The following is a 17,268-nucleotide window of genomic DNA, read 5'->3' as shown; positions in this document are numbered from 1 at the left end:
CATAGCAAGAAACAAGAATTTTTAGAGCCGACATACTAAATAGTATTTTTTTGGTAGACCAAAGTGCTCTGCCCTGGTGATGGCTGTGGCCCTGGTTTTTCTCAATGATGAACTGTGAGATGAGGCATTTTTTCACACAAGAGAAGATAGTTGCATTTCTTCTTTCACCGATACAGAAGCAACAATATACATAAAACTACAGCCTAGCTGATGTGAGAGGTGTCACACAGACATGCAGTATAAAAAAATATTTTCTGCCAATGAGTACTTAGCCCGAACCACCGGATGCCATTACTTTAAAATCCCAGCTCTGAAATCAAAAGCCGTGTTTTTCATTCACTTAAGGATAAATTTYGGGTTTTCCTCATTTGAATTTTCAAATGCATTATATATTCCTAGATTAGCCTTTCAGATAAGTAAAACAAGTAAATCTTATGATGTCCTAACCCCTATCGCTATTTACAAAAGTCCTCTGAGACTGGACTCTGCTGTAGGATCATTGCCATGTACACACCTATTCCCTACAACACTGCATTTCATAATCTGTGTTTTAAAACAAAAGTGGCTTTGAGAAGCTGAAGAYAAACTCTAAAGCTGAAGTAAGCAATGGTGTCATTGTGTCACGTTTTTTTTAAAAACAAGATGAATGCTTATTGTTAAAAAAAGGCATCAGATGGTCATGTTCCCATGAAACCACTCATTGCACAAGCACGCGTTGGTGTCAGCAGAGCAAGATACCCTCATTCAGTCCCCGGAAACTCTTAAGTAAACATGCCACCTAGTGTTTAATTGTGACAAATTCATTCAAAAATCATCTTGATTGATTCCTCCCAAGCTGCGCCCTGCAAGTCTAGATTGTACAGAGTTATCTGCAGATGCCTTCTCCAGATTTTCCCCCTCCCTCCCCCACAAAAACCCTGTCTCAGCTTCTGTTTTGCTCCTGATAAATTCTGCCAAGCTACACTCCCAGCCCATCCTTCTTTTTTTGAGGAGCCCACAGCTCTGACTGCMATGAGCAATGMAGAAGGCACTGAAAACAGACCTGAGAGGGTCATCCCTGCTGTCAAGGTCYCAAACAAGCCTGACAGGCTTCAGAAAARCTGCCCYGCACCACCAMCTAAATGGCACCTGGCACAGACTTYCCATATCTCCCTACCTAAAGGGCAGAATTATTCTGGAGAGGTGAAGCACTAATTCTAGTTTACAGCTTGCCAGAGGGGAAGGAGTTACCACAACAATTCGTATCGTTTTGATACATGAACCAGCAAAAATCAGAGAAAGAGGTTTTTAAGGTGTAACATCTGCCCAAGCAGTGAARATTTTCTTCAAGAGATTCAATTTCTCTTGAAGTTACAGCAATCTTCTCCTTCGTCACTTCCAGCCCCTGCCTGAGAGTGGCACACCTGGCTTAAATGCAAACAACCCTCCCCAGAGAAGAGCTACTGCAGATATGTGGCTTGGCTCCTTTCTACGTGCTTAAAACATGCCAGATTGTCTTTTTACAAATCCTAGTAGAGATTCTCTTGATGTTTCTCTCATGGACACTCATTATGTTCCTAGGGATGAAATTCCTGTACTGAGTGATGTCATAGCACAAACTGTCCTGAGTTTTCGGTAATGTCTTGTTTGCACTTCTTCCAGATCAAAAAAAACCTTTAATGAAACTCCTGTCCCTGCAATACTTCATCAGCCACTCTCCCCCTGATCATCAAGTTGCTGTCTGTCTCTATTCTTTGCTTGAAATGCCTCTACCTATTTTTGGTCCATGTAACCATGTTCATGAGCCAACCAAATTTGAATTAATGTCAAGAGTGCAGTTTCATGAGAGATTGTACTACKTTACTAAAAATCCAATTATTCTGCATCTGCTGCATTCTTTTCATTCAGTACTTTTGTAAATCCATCAAAAAGRCAATCAAGTCTAACTGGCAGCATTCCTTCTTTATAACCCATGCTGAYGACTGTGCGCAGTCCCGCTGTTCTCCAGGGCTGAGAGTGCATCACAAGGAAAAGCCCACCATTGCCAGTTGTACTTGTCACCCCACAGCATTCTTTTTTTTCCAAACTTGAGCAGTTATAAAAATTAGTGGTTCCAGAACTCTGTAGTCAAACCTCAGCTGAGGACAGTGACAGCACGAGCTTCACGTGGCCACTACCAGCTGTCCCTTGACCCAGGCTGCTGCCTTCTCCCACCCGGCAGCGCAGTCAAGCTCTGTTAGCTCAGACTGTGCCTGATTTTTAGCTGCTGAACCCAACCCAAAGGTGACCAGGGAGACACCTGCACCTGGATTCYCAGTATCCCAGCAGCAGGATGTGGGTGCAGGCTTTTAACCTGTCTCTGTGGTGAGAGACCAGATGAAAAACCTTGGATACCAGGACTGGGGCTGCAGTCAATGTCTCAGAGCAACAGCAATTCTGAACTGAAGGCTGAATGCCCACTCCTCCCAGGGAGAGGAATCAAATAACAGGCCCTTAGCTACATTAGCACATTGTCTTCATCTAGCCAAGATGAATCTAGCCTAGATAATATATTTTCAGACAGAGAAAACCACAGAGAAATAGGACTAGAAGGTACTGTGAGACGTTTTTCTCCTGCCTGCCTCAGGTATCCATGCTMTCTGTGCCATTCCTGCCAGATGTTTTCTAATATGTTTCTATGCCTTATGATGAGGGACATTTTGTCACCCCCTCAGGCACTCTAGCCCAGACTTTCATTGTTCTTTTTCTACCTTAATAGCTAACCTGCAATGTTCATCACTGTATTTCAGTCCTATCACTTCTTGTCWTATCTGGCATGAACACAGAGGACATGTTATTTTTTTCCTTATAATCAGTTAAGCCACTGCATGACCTAGACATGCACATCACCTAAAATATTTATTTTATAATCAAAATATAAAGGAAAAATACTACTCACAATTTAAATACTTTCTTTTTGACACTAATTCCAAGTCCTCCACTAACAGAAGTTAATCTCACATTTAAGAAGTTGTCTTCCAATATCAAAAACACGGCAGTTTGAAGGTGCTTGTAARTGCCTATTCCTACGTAGTGTCTCAAAATTCATGCAAGATAATAAAGTGTAGATTTTTATTTAAAAAATGCCTTTTCATTTTCCAGCAGCTAGACAAATAAAATGTTTATGCTGAAGGCTCCATCCCAATCCTTGTGGAAGTTTGTTTATATGCATTTAATGCTATCAAACTGTGTAGAGTATAAAAGCCAAGATAATACACCCTCATATAAGTTTTTATTTTTAGTACATTGAACTAAGCATGATTTTTCATGCAACAAACATTTAGCTTTACTAGAGTTATTARTAAGATCATAAGAGGAAAATACCCAAGAGGAAAGGATTAATTTATGAATTCAGCAGAGCCTAGCTGCAGTTACACAGTACTGTACTTGAAGAGCCAAGTGGCATTTGCCTTAGGAGTACTATAAACTGGTGAATTGAATAATTTTTAGTACTAAACTGAAATTGTCATCTGAGAAAATTTCAACCTWGTTGTGATATTCACATYGCTTCCATYTGGCTGTCKTTCAAAAACACTGKATTGGGAAACACTATGGTGGTAACAAACTCGATATTTACCTTTGCTCCATATGCTTAGCAATGCCCTGAACTGTTCCATGTCTCAGTGAAATCGCTGGGGGTCTTCCCCTTAATTCAATAGCATTTGGATCAGATTATCCCTATTGCATCATGTCATTTGTGTAAATCAGTATTGTCTCCAACTTACAAGCTCTCTCCGGGCATAATCACATCACTTATTCTGCTTAAGGCAAAAGTCATGAATTCTAASATGATTGTAAGAATAACATAAACCTGGAACCTGGAGAGATGTTAACAGCACAATAAAGCAAATACTTTGCTATGGAACCTCTCTTTCTCTTGATTTCCTTGATTTCCACTACTGTTATAATGAATACAAATTATTCCTTTCAAAAATCCTTGTTTAATCCAGCTAAATATTAGGTAATAGTTTGGAGCACCATAGTCAACTACAAAGCAGTGTCCCTTTTCCTGTGCATAAACATGGACAGCCAGAGGGAAGGTATTAAAAAAGACACTACATGATTTTACTTTGGTAGCTCCAAGTGTCTATTTTATATTTATRAAGCATTAATCAGACAAAAAGCTGCAAAGAGACACAGCTGGAAAATACAAAAAAAAAGCCAACTTTGAAGGGCAAAAGAAAMTCATCAGCCAAATATATTTTTTGGTATGATGCTGTTTGTCATTTGAAATAAAAATTTACTACAATTTTTATGCTGGTAGGCCTACTRCATTAATATAAACTCCTCCTTGCTGTGGTATAATACCAGAGTATTCTGGATGGAATCACTACTGAATTGCTAACAGTTATTTAAAGAAGACAGGTATGTAGTTAAGTACTCATGTCAAGGCATGCTACAATTAAGTATGTACATGTGGTAACCTGTGTGTAGAATACTACTCTTGCAGGACAAGCCTGAGTGACTGATGAAAGGAACTCATTATTCCCAAAGTCATTTTGATGTATTAGTTTGTTGCTTCCAGCYGCAAAAATGCCACACACCTTTTATCACTGCACGTATTACTTAACCCTGCAGATAAAGGCCACCTTTGTGTAAGGCTTTATGCTGCTTTTTATCAGCGTGGTGTCTGAGCATCTTMTGGGCAAAATCAGTACTGCCAGGGAGAAGTCCCTCATGAATTCTGTGGCTATGCACACAGGAGTGTGACTGTAACCCCTAATAAAAGATGACGGTGGGTTGTTAACATCCATGTAGAACTGAGCATTTTAATTTGCTCTGAGCAAGAATGCTGCAAAAAGCAGCGAGTTGAAGGCGATGGAAAACACACCGTGTCAAATCATCAGTGTCTTTCCAGCCCAGAGTCTGCAGGAACAGATGTTTCTGCTCACCACCTTCTTAACCCCAGGATCTGCTGCTGGGGCACAGCACCCTGCAGCCCTCCTGTGGAAAGAAACGCTCAACATCTGGATAGACATCCCAGCAGAGAATTAAACACTATCTAACAATCTGTAATAGGATCATTAGAGGTTTAGAGAAGCTGCAGAATGGGAAGAATAACRAATAAATGAAAGACTGAAAAGATTTCTTTATTGTTGGCTAATAGCAGTACCTGTAGGAAACTCAATGAAGAGACAAAAATGGAGTTGTAAGATGAGGCTAAAAAGCYTTCAGGAAGGGATGTGGTGTGAATAACAATGTAAAAGTGTCAAATACCTATAAAAATTCAACCAAACCAGAGCTTGTCTTAAAATTGACTGCCTCTTGTACAATTTTGATGTAAGAAAACCTTCACTGCCCCTAAAAATTTAGTTCCGTAACCAGATTACATCTCCAATTAAGGGTTGTTAGAAAATAGTSTTTCCTGGAAGTCTTGCATTTCTTCTATGGGAAATTGTGTGTGAGCAGCATGGCTAATGAGGACAGTAATATCAGCTTCTAGCAGAGTTATTCTTCCTTTTCTGTCACCTTTGCCTTAATAGGAATCGTTTTCTTATCTGTCTATTACTGGTGTGGGATTTTCTGCCAGGGAAATCTACAGGCTCCCAGACTCCATAATATGYTAATAATTTCAGCTCCTTAGCTCTAGCTGCAGCATTAACTGTGTGCTCTGTCATTTCAGATGCCCAGTTATGAGTTCCAGCAGATATATAGAGGTTACCGTGTCAAACACAGAGTTTTCTGTGGTGCCCTGCCTTTAAGACTCCGTTAAACTYTTGGTTCAGCTCAAACTCTGCGCAGCTCTGTGCAGACCATCATTGCTAAATGCCTCGTGCTGCTGCTGGCATGTACTTGCAGCCAGAGAGCAGAACAAGCACTCCAGCCCAGGCTCCAAGCAAACTCATATTTCAYGTACAACCAGTATGTTTGAACTGACTGAGCCAGATCCAGCTAGGAGAGAAGTTGATGGGAGCTTTGCCAGGACCCAAGTAAGCAGAGACCTGGCACTGGAAAGGCCTTCCTTAATCTTTACTGCACTTACCAACAGTTTGTCCTCTTTCAGATAGATTAAGATCATTCTTTTTTTGCAAACAGTTCAAGTGCAAACACTGCCAAGTGTTTTCTTTAACTCCAGCCTGCTGTTCTCATCAGAACAGCACAGCAAAGAAACAAGTGGTGGGCCAGCCTTTGTCTGACMCAGGGCACGGTGTCACAGCCTCCAGCTCCCATCCCAGGCACGGGGTGGCTGCAGCAGTGCACGGGGCAGGTCACAGGTATGGGATTCAAAGTGCAAGATTGGGGAACGAGGATGGCTTTCCATCAGCGTCTGCAACAGCTTTTACCTGATCAGAGCATTAATGAAACTACAGCTTGCATTTACTTCCAACATTTTAATTCCTCAGATATATTTTTCCAAATTACAATTGCTGAGGTAGGATTAGAAAGAAGTATTATTTTCTCCTTGTCTGTGACACAAAGACTGCTGACTTGGCAAGGGCAGCATCGGCAGGAAAACGCGATGGCAATAAATGTTTCAGAAGTAAATATTTTACTGAACAGATTACTGCATTTTTTTTTTCTCCTATATGTGAAGATTAATTGCTTACAGCAGGTTATACTTCTCCTACATTCACCATTAACTTGAACTACTGGTAATTAATTACAGGGTTTACCAGGTACYAGTACCAGGTACTTATCTGCCCTACATCTTCTAGGATGTGTTCATTTGCCCAAAGTCAGCATTCCATAAGTAGAGCAAACATAAACCTACGATCACAACTTGCCCGCGCCTAAATCACAGCTTTAAASAGACAACATATGATCAACAAATTTTCTTTGCACAAAAATTCTCTCTCTCTATCCAAAATCCTTGTTGAACCTGGATCAATGAACCTGTTAAAATGACAACTGCCTAAGAAAGTATTTGCAGCATGCTGTTCTCCCACAATGCTTCATTCCTAAAAATCATTGTGGCTCCTTTCAGATTAAAGATCTGTTACACTATTCAGACTAAAATTTAGAATTTGTGTCTACAAATCAAGCACCTCTTCAAAGTCAGGCAGAAATAACTTTTGGATGGAACACCAGCATTAAATATCTTAAAGCATAAATGTTTTCTTAGGCCCGACATAAAAAACGTTGGATAAAAAAGCATGAAAAACAACAGCTTAATCCAACCCAATTATCACATCCCCGTTCTGGAATGGGCATGACTCCACTAATTACAACCTCAAAGAAATGATCATTATGGGAACAGACAAGTACCCCAGGCAGTACCAAGACATTTCCTCTGATTGCCGGCTCCTCCTGCCAGCCTGTGCRTCGGTGCCCCCCTCTGCTGACCCACCCCACGGGAGCGGTGGCACTGGAGTGACAGGGACACGGAATAATCTTCGCTGTCAAAGTGGGAGGCGGCAGAACGAGCACACTCCCTGATRGTGTTAAAAAACCCACTGAGGAGATGAATGCCTTGAGCTGCACTTTCACACTCTGGAATTAGTTCCAGTATGAARCAAAATCTCCCTTGTAAGGAGCCTAATTTCTTAGAAGAGTGCTGGTGATTAACCTTAGAGCACTGAATTYTCATCCTCCTCTTGAGAAATAATGGAAGTTTCTGTCCTGCATGTATGGCTTTTCCCCATCATTTCTGGATCATGCAAAACACTCTAGGCAGCACTTGCAAGTAAACCAGCTCAGTAATCTTATTTTTTAGTATTTTATCTGTTCAGCTGGCCAGAGGAAAAAAAAAGATGAATTATTTTTCACACATTCAGCAAAGAATTTATTTTGCAGGAAAACGTCATACTGAATATTCATTAACTTATTTCTTGGGGTCTGAAATCTACTGGAATTATTGCAGTGGGTGGAGGTTGTGACTTTTGGGCAAACCACGGCCTTTGTCTAAAATGCTGTCCAACACATGGCAGCCTCAAGCAAAATATCTGATAGAACTCTCCCTGAACTACCACCTCTTCATAATATTCTTCCATTTTAGAGGATTCCTAAGGTTTATATAAAAACAAACATGAAATTCCCTTTATCATGTTTTATCCGTATTTGTTAGTACTGACAAATGCTCAATTAGTCTCTAGTTTATTCCAAAGCCCAGTCCACACTTTATCTGAGGCTACTGTGAGGAGCAAAAGGGAAGATGACCCCTGAGTCTCTGCCTGCTACCAAACTTCTCATGACTTCCCCCAGGAGCATATGAATTAAAAGCAGCTATGGTAGGCTTCACCATGCAGACTTTTGTGAGCTCTTTTCTTTTCGTTGCTAATATTTTAGTTGCTGTAATCTTTTTTTTCACATGGATTTCCATGAGATAATGGAAAACTGCTGGTAGAGAAGCCCATTGCTTCTAATCATCAACACAGAGGCTTCAGCTGCTGCATCAGGTCTACAGCCTGAGCAGATCCCCTTGTCTATTTAGCCCCACTCCTCTTGTAGCTGTGATTGCTCCTACTCCTCCTGGCAAGAAAAATATGTTAGAAACAGCTGCTATTCCTCCTTCTGCTCTTCCCCTCAGTGGGAGGAAGGCAGAGAGGGTTGCCAACAGTGTAGTGGCTTAGCTAAAGCCAGATATTTTTACATGACAGCACAGCCACAGAGCCCAGCCTTGAGCTGCTGCTGCCTGCATGTACAGAAATCAGGATGAATACAAGTCCTTATAGGCCAAAGCTTTTCACATTATGAACCACCTCAGAGGTAAATTATGCTCTAAACACCTGAATTTCATTCAGCAGCAAGACAAAAGAAGCCCTAATACAATCACTAATGAGGTCCAGAGGTGTTTTCACTACTGCCAGTGCGTTACATCCACTCCAAACATTTTCAAACACAGGTACCTGGAACTAGCAATGCAGCACTCGTCTCACATTAAACCACTTGAGCTGTCATCAGGGAAGAGTCTTACACTCTCCTCTGTCTGCWTTTCCACTCAAATGAAGCGGATCTAGCAGAAAACTCATGTATTTTTTCTTCTGATGGAGTCAGTTTTAATCCAGAGCTGTTTGCTACTGTCACCCATGTGTAGCTGCATAAAACCGTATTTCAGTAAAAGGTGGTGGTGAACAAGAGAGGCCAGGGTTCAGCGATGGTTTGCCTTCTGTTGGTCTAAAARGGTTTTTACAATACCTATTTAAAGCTGCCCAGCCTGAAGAATGGCATCCAACTCCAAGTAMAACAGAAATCACAATCTGTTATGGAATATTTGGTACCAGAGCTAACCCCTCTGAAGGCTCTGAGAGCACTTTCAGAATTACAAAGGACTTGCTCTTCAACTGCAAGAACTGTAAGCAAAACTAAACACAAGTTTAAAATTGTATTTTTCCTTGTGCAAAACAAATTCTTCTGCTTTCTTAGAGAATGTAGCATGGTTTTCAATCATCATAATTGCTTTATTATACTAMCTGAATGTAATAATATTTACAGTCATTCCAGTAATGATCCAGTTCCAGAACACCCTCTGGACCATTTGCTCASCTACAGAGAAAAGGTCTGTCACACTGCACTATGTCTACTTCTTATTGTGCCTCAAATAAAGTAAAAAYTCCCTTTGCCTGTTACAGCATTCAAAACCAACCAGTGACCAATCACAGGAGTCAACTGAATGAGCATTGGATGTCCCAATGGCATCTACTCCTCTTGGATATTACAATACCACACAATTGAAGCAAAAGCTACTGTCACCAGTGGATTCATTTTGAAAATAACATTTGAATGGAGAACTGTCATACAGTCCTCCAAAGGCCTTCTCTGCATCAGTAAAGACCTTCCCTAAAAAAGGTCATGGTTAATGGAATTAATCTGTAATGGAGGATGAATAGGTTTACATGTCAGAACTGTTACTCAAGCAATTATTATTAAGAAAATCCAAACCAGTGTATAATCAGCCAWTGCAGATATGTGAACCCAACAAATAATTCTGCCACAAATGTTCTAGAGACGAGGATGCACATAAAAAATCTGATCTCTTTTCATATTCACCATGACTATATGACATGAAATTCACTCCCTGCTTTCCAAATACAAGCTGGCTCTAGTTCCCAACTAGCTGCCCAGCATGTTGAACACTAAAATCAACAGTCACACTGCAAAAGTACACTTAACAAATGTCACTAAGTCAATTCAGCACAAGGACCAGACTCAAAAAAAAAAGTTTTGTTTGACAGCTCTTGCTGCCTTACCACCTGGGAAATGAAAATACCCACATGTCACTGCTTACAAGGCTGTTTCTCATATGTAAAATAATTTCTTATTTTACATTTTCAGATGATTGCTAACTGCACAAAATTCTCACTTTATCATCATGTAAGTTCTGGTCCATAGAATGCTATGRGATACGGGTGCACGAAAGAAGGAGACCAAGGAAAGCCCACTTCAAATGAGAAGAGCAAGAAGAAATGGAGGCAAAGATACAACACCCCAATTTCAGATCCACGAGAAGGAAAGAAAACACACAATATCCCAATTTGAGACCCATCCACCAAAGGCTTGGCAGAGAAGAGGAGCTTCAGATAATGCACAGAAAGGTAACAAACTTGAGCTCTGTGGTGAAGGGTCAGTGGGAACCAGATTCATAATCCTGTTGTGGAAAATGCTTGAGTATAMATGCACAAACACAACCTGTCACCAATTTTATAGGCAGCTCCTACGTTAAAGGGCATATACCCATACATCACATGGTGAAAACATTTGCATTTGGTACTTACTAGAAAGTTTTCCTCATAAGCTCCAAACAAATATTAGCAGGGAGCCAAGGTCATATTAACAGGATGTAAACTCTGCAGTGGGATAGCAATACTTATTAAAGTATAGAAATATAGAAACAGGTCTTCTGACAAAATAATTTTTCCTGTCTTGATAGAAAGACTGGTATTAATTACAAAAATGTTTAACTGAATGTTTAACTTACCTTTTCAACCGGAGTATTTTCTTCACTTGTTACACTTGCTTTTCTTGACTCATTTTTTGTTCTGCTCAGCCTTCGGGACACTTTTTCTCTAAGCAAAGTGGCATATCCGATGTGCTCATAGATGGGGTTTGTTGTCATTTTGGAAATGTACTCAGAAGCCTTTGTTTCTATATACAGTGTGATCAAGCCATCTGTAACCAGATCATGGATTGACTCAAATCTTTTCTCCCCAACGAAGTGCTTCCCATCATAGAACAACCTGTAGTTTAAGGTCTGGTTACCAAATCTGCAAACACCAGAAGAAAAACAGAGGGAGAGAAGAAAAAGAGAGAGAGAATTCAGATTGTGTTAAAGGTTCTTCCATCCTGAAGCATTTTTGAGGTGCAGAAAGTGGGTACTTAACCACATATGGGTATATTTCCAGTCAACAAAGAGATGGACATCCACCAAGTAATGAAAATMCGAATSTGAAGCCAGGGAGATCAAGATCCTKATTCAGGGCCCATATCCAAACTTTTGTGGGAAAACTCTAGCCCTATTTACAGCAGGTGTAATCTATTGCGTGCTTTAATAATCCCAGTGCTGTAGTAGCACATTCAGTTTGTGACACTGAGCTTCAGTCCCGTTATTGATTGAAGCATTCAGAGATATGATAYTGTGTCAAATGGTCCTTATATTGCATCAAAACTGTGTGTCTTTGCACACTTTGTTCAGCCTTCAGATCACATGGTTTAAGCCTCTTATTTTTTGCCTACATTTTTTCATATGAAATCCCAGTTTATAATTAAATTCAGTTTTTGATTCTACAAATAATTATCCAGATGGATTTAGAAAACATGTTGTTTCATCCAAACAATAGGCATTTTGCCATAATTCTTACCCTTTATGATTTTTTTTATTCTTCATTTTGAAATCTCTCCCCAAAATCCTAAAAAATTGTGTTTGTTCTTTTTCAGCTGACATACAAATTGGTTTTAATTTACACCACTTTTTAGTTGGCATGACTCACCAGCTTTTCCAGCTTCACCATCTGCACATCAATACAAATTCTAAGCATGATTTCAGCACTGTATCACAGCTACTTGGGATAATTCCTTTAAGGATTTTTCCTCATGGTTTACCAGAAGAGTAAAAATGTARACTTTCAGTTTGTGTATATCTCACAGGAGCAATAATGCTATACAAATTGCAAAATATTGCCAGGGAGCTTGTTTTGTCAAAATCCAACCGAATATCTTGTCCTCTTGCCACTAAAACACAGTCCATTTCAGACCTGAGTGAGCAGGTTTTGAGTGACACAGCTAMGCTAGGAAAGGCACTGTGAGGGGCAGTGAGTTTGTACCTTTTGTTCCCACTGAATTTTTCACTCAGTTCAGWAGCAGACTCTTTGAGCAGCAGCATCCCATGCTTCACAAGGCATTTCTACARCAAACTCAGGTTCTTATTGGGGAAGGAAACTGCCAGTTTTCAGCTTCTGGAATCCATGATTTTCCAGGTTTATTTGGAGTTATTATCACAGACAGTTGTCAATGTTTGCACACCACACATCACTGAGCTCAGAGGGCTGTGTCCTCTTGGCTGTATCCTCTACTAGGACACATTCCTGTTCGGTATTCCTCAGTTTTCATGGAGAAGCTCCATCTTTACAAAATTTAGCTCTAGGTTAAAAAAAAATCTGAAAATGGGCACAATCTGCTTCTGAAAAAGGACTTCCTAGCCAAGTGCTGAAGGAGGGACTGGATGGCTGCAGCGCTATGATGGTCAAACTGCTGACAAGAGGTGTAAAAGCACTCTGATATCACGCAGCGCTCTGAGTAACTGTGGAGACAGACTTCACTCAAAATAGAAACCCCTCCATTAAACACATTTACATTGGAACTGTAAGGYTCTACTAAAACAGCATTTACCTGAGAGCAAGGGTATAGCAGCCGGGTTGCCGCTGGCTTTCTCTAAGAATATACGCTCCTTCTACGCCAGCRAGGATTTCATCCGCTTGCTCCCGAGAAATGATCCCGTGAAACCTAAGGGAAGACATTTCAGTGACTTACAGAATAATCCAACCAGAAAYACATCCTTCTGCACCCCAGAAACCACTTGAAAACTTCATCACTCTCGTGCACCGTGGCCTAAACCATCAGGGTAGCACCCAAGGAGCAGGATGGTCATCCAGCCTGGACGAGTTCAGCACAGACACAACAGAACGACTACACTGTAAATGCAGTTTCAGTCAGTATAACACTCAGCTGCACACAAAGTCTATTTTTTCTCTAAATGCCCTRTCTTTTCACAACTTTTCTMTTTAAACAGCCTATGCCCCTCCTCRTTTCCTTTCTAGTGGCCTTACAACAGAACTGAAAACCAGGCAAAAAGGCATGTTTAAAAAAAATGGAATTATTTTATTTAAACATGTCTTTAAAGATAGGTATTTATATACATACATATTTAAGTATAATTAAAATTACGGTTCTTCTAATTACYAATTTGCTGTATTTTAATGTTATACTGCTTCCTCAAATTTGTAAGGAAAACAGAGGCAAATATGGGAACAATTATTCAAGATTCTGTGCTGCATATATTAAAGAAGTAGGTACAGAGAAGTCTTRAGAAAAACATTGTTTTCTTCATGTCAAGGAGCTCCTCATTCAGTGCTGGAAAAAAGCAATACTTCTCTGATTCTTTTGTCATTGCTATTTTAAGAAAGAAAGAGGGCCTAGGATGCACAATTAACCTTATGAAAACCAATATTTAGCAGTGATCTCTCCATAAGTACAAATTCAGTCTTGACAGCAGTTTGAGTCTTAACTCCTACGCACATTTTGCTAGCTGATAAGTCTTTTGAGGGTCTCTTCRGAGGCTTTGAAAGTTTCTATTTTTGCTGCTGTCTAAAAAAAGGCACTAAAATGTACTGGCCTTAAGCATTTTCTCTTTTCTGACAATACATATGAAGTGGCACATTCCTAATGCTGCCTCTGGCTTGGCAGTGAAAGAGAAGACAAACACATTGGATGTAAAAGCAATTGTTCAGTTCTCTTTATGCTGCCTTTTCACAACTAATACAYGTTGAAAATACTAGGTTTAGATGASCTTTCCAGAGTGACTTTGGATTAAAAGTAATGTGAATTGATTCATCTTTTCTGTCTGTATAGGTGGGGTATGAGCATCCTTTAAATGACACAACTTAAAAGTGATTTTACCAAGAAGCTCAGGGCAATTCATAATTCCAGTCAAAGATAATGAGCATAAGCTATTCCCCACAAAAAAAACCCAAACAGAACAAAACCCCAGCAGGCTTTAGGTTTCATATTAGGACAAAATATCGGTGATCAATTTAAGAAATTACTTGGATGGGATACTTAGGTCACCTGTGAAATTTCTTTAACCATGGGTGATAAGCACCGGTTAATCCAAACTTTCTTATGGCTATTTTTAGTACCTTTTTATAAGAGAATGAAAAGAGCTTGTACGTGGTACAAGATCCCCTGAACTAMTGCCTGCTTCTGACAGCAGCTGACAAGAAATGCTTACGGAAAGAGTACAGGAAGCAGTGACATATTTCTTTCACTTCACATCCCTGTCTATCCATCACTGCTGTAGACACAATTGTGTCTGATCACTTGTGACCTTGCCCTTCATGTATTTGAGAATCTCACTTGTAAACCCTTTTAGATCTTGGTGCTTTTGGCCTCTGCAGCTGCCTCTGGCAATGAACTTGAAAAGGACACTGTGTGTGTCCCTTTCTTGGGCACCACTGAGGGGATCTGTCCTCCTGCAGCAGGAGATGCATYCCTGGCTGCATCCCTTCCCTCCACCATTGCTGCAGTATCTTCCACTTCTACAGCCTTTGTAAGAAGGATGGAAGAAGAAAAGGTAGAGAGGGATCAGAAAGATGTGTGCTACTTAAAATGCAGCCACATCACAAATTTATTTAGCAATGTAATTACGTTTTTTTCTTCAGTTTCTTTCCCTAGAAATTCCTGTTTCTCTTTCCAAGTACTACCGAGTACTGAGTCAATTGCTTTTATAGAACCGCCCCAGTACTTCTGAAATCTTCTTTCTGAATGATAATAACTAAGGTGATCTTGCCTGCACAGGTTCCCCAAGGTGATGTCTTACAGTTCCTGTCAGCCCTGTTGCTCCACCAACCCAGGCACATTCCTGGATAAGAGACTGCAGCAATGGTTTTACAATTCCTGCTGTAGGAAGCGTGACATACTACTCCACTAGCTGCTGTCTTCAGCTCTGTTGTACTCTAGTGGCTAGTTCTGAATTCCTCATTGTCAAAGATAATATTTAAAAAATGGAACGTCAGTAATTAGGGGCAAAGCTAGTGGCTCTTGAGGCTTCTGATGGTAGAAAAGGATCATTAAACACAGACGGTGTGTCTGGGATGGAATAAAACATAGAACATGGGATATAAGTAATTTAGCTAGTCATAAGGGCTGGGGTCTCAGCACAGGACTCTAGTAAAGGCCAAATGCCAAATCTGGGTGGCTGCTGCAGAGGCTGTGCCCTTCAACTCCACCTGCCCAGACCTCCATGCCAATGCACAACACAGCCCTTTCCGAGATATTCATCAGGGAAAACAATACTGAACACAAAGGAATTACACTGTAGTGGTTTGGTTTTTGCCTTCAACAAAAATRCACGTCTTCTTTAGGTATTTTGGACCTCATAACTTCAGCAGAGAGAGCAGCAGTTACCCAAGCAGCATTTTACACACACTTCCACAGCTACGTAGGGTGGTGAAAGCATAGGAAAATACAAAAATAGGCAGTGAGAGGGATAAGCTGCTTCTTCCCTCCCCAGGCCAGTGCAGGACCTTTGGCAGGTATAAATAGCAACAACAACGACAACAAAAAGAAAGAAATACCCCAGATAACATTTTTTACCCTAAACTCTCCTGAGAAAAGTAAAATAAAATCGCAACCTCACACAAGAGCATAATCCAATTGAGAGCTGCACTAAYAYACTGTAACATAACTACACTATTAGGCTTTTGTTGTATTTGGCTCCCAGAAGTGAAAGGTAAAATAAAGTATTTCATTAGACCTCCATTATGTTTTTTTTTTTTTTTCAATTCCATAGTAACAACTTTTGGATACACCCAACAGATGCTTTAAAGAGAAAAACACTTACTCTCTTCCGTAATACTTTGGCCTGTTCTCCACCTAAATTTTGAAAGAAAGGAAAAAAGTATTAAAAACATAATTCTATATAAACTATATAAAAATAAATTACACCTGATTACTAATGAGGACTTCTGCACCCAGCTGAGCTACAAAATTCTGCAGGTTCAAAACTGTGACTGAACATGACTACACAGAACAGAAAAATGAAAAGAGGTGGTTTTATTGATCTATTTCTGGGATGAAAAGCACATATCAATGGTGACAAAATGGACCAAACAAAGACTATTTTACTGCAGTTTTACCAGTCTGGTATTTATAACATAAAGTAAGATTATTTTTGCGTTTGTATACACTTTTTATTTGTATGTTTTATATGCATTGTATGTACATTCTGAACATATACTACAGATATTTACGTACATTATTATAGACTTTATACTCATATACATATATACACACATACACATTTTTTGCCTTTATATGGCAACTGATASAAGATAAACTGTTTAATATTCTTGGGAAAAACAAGGTTTCTGGATTTAGACCTAGTCCTAAGCCCTTGAAGCCTCAAGCATTTAGGGGCCGGACCCAAAGTAAACTGGAAGTTTCCGGGAAGACTCCCAGTTATTTCAGAGACGTTTGAAGCAAATCTTAGGGATTCCAGGTTGTCACCCGTAGGCTCTGGGCACGCGTGGCACGGTGACTCGCCCGGCATTCCCGGCTCCATGTGCCATTCCCGCTCCTGCCGCCCCTTCCCGCCGGATCCCCCGCAGCGGCCGCCAGGGGGCGCTGCCCGCCCAGGCTTCGCGCGCCCCAATTAACAGAGCCCGGCCATTGATAATTAATTAATCAGTGCCAGCTCCTGTCWCAGGGACACGGAGACACCTCAATCCACACCTCAGGGCCTTCAGAGAGAGCCCCTCCCTGTCCTCTAACAGCGCCCAGCAGCAGTGTCACCTCGCCGGGCTGCAGCTCCTGTCAGTGCTTTCACACAATAAGCGTGACAGAACTTCATATAAGATACACGTGAAATCTCCAGATTTTTAAGATTATCTCAGCTCTGAATATCTCAACAGAGATATCTGCATCAATGGAATTACTACTTCATATGTGCTAACACATGTAGACAAATTGTGCTTTTAATACTGCTTCATTCTGCATAAAACTCATTTTCCTTCAATTTCTCTGACTGGAAACAAGTGCTCTCATTCTTGTTTTCATGGTATCTCATTATTTTGCTCATAAAAACTTTATATTGGTGAAGGC

The 17,268-nt window shown here is 40.4% G+C and overlaps 1 protein-coding gene across 2 annotated transcripts in view; it reads right to left on the bottom strand.

Moving 5' to 3' along the window:
- CHN2 (chimerin 2) overlaps nucleotides 1–17,268 on the bottom strand; it is a 157,597-nt gene that overhangs the window by 53,485 nt on the left and 86,844 nt on the right. For both annotated transcript variants that reach the window (XM_057365517.1, XM_057365516.1), the window contains exons 4-6: nucleotides 16,010–16,041; nucleotides 12,781–12,894; nucleotides 10,874–11,159 (exon numbers count right to left, since the gene is read on the bottom strand). In XM_057365517.1, the coding sequence (XP_057221500.1) occupies nucleotides 10,874–11,159; nucleotides 12,781–12,894; nucleotides 16,010–16,041 (432 nt within the window). The remainder of the gene's footprint in view (nucleotides 1–10,873; nucleotides 11,160–12,780; nucleotides 12,895–16,009; nucleotides 16,042–17,268) is intronic.

The sequence above is a fragment of the Malurus melanocephalus genome, unplaced genomic scaffold (assembly GCF_030028575.1).
Source record: "Malurus melanocephalus ecotype Western Australia unplaced genomic scaffold, MMel_1.1 scaffold_53, whole genome shotgun sequence".
NCBI lineage: Eukaryota > Metazoa > Chordata > Aves > Passeriformes > Maluridae > Malurus > Malurus melanocephalus.
Note: the sequence above shows the minus strand (reverse complement) of the source record. Positions and strands in the feature narration are given on the sequence as shown.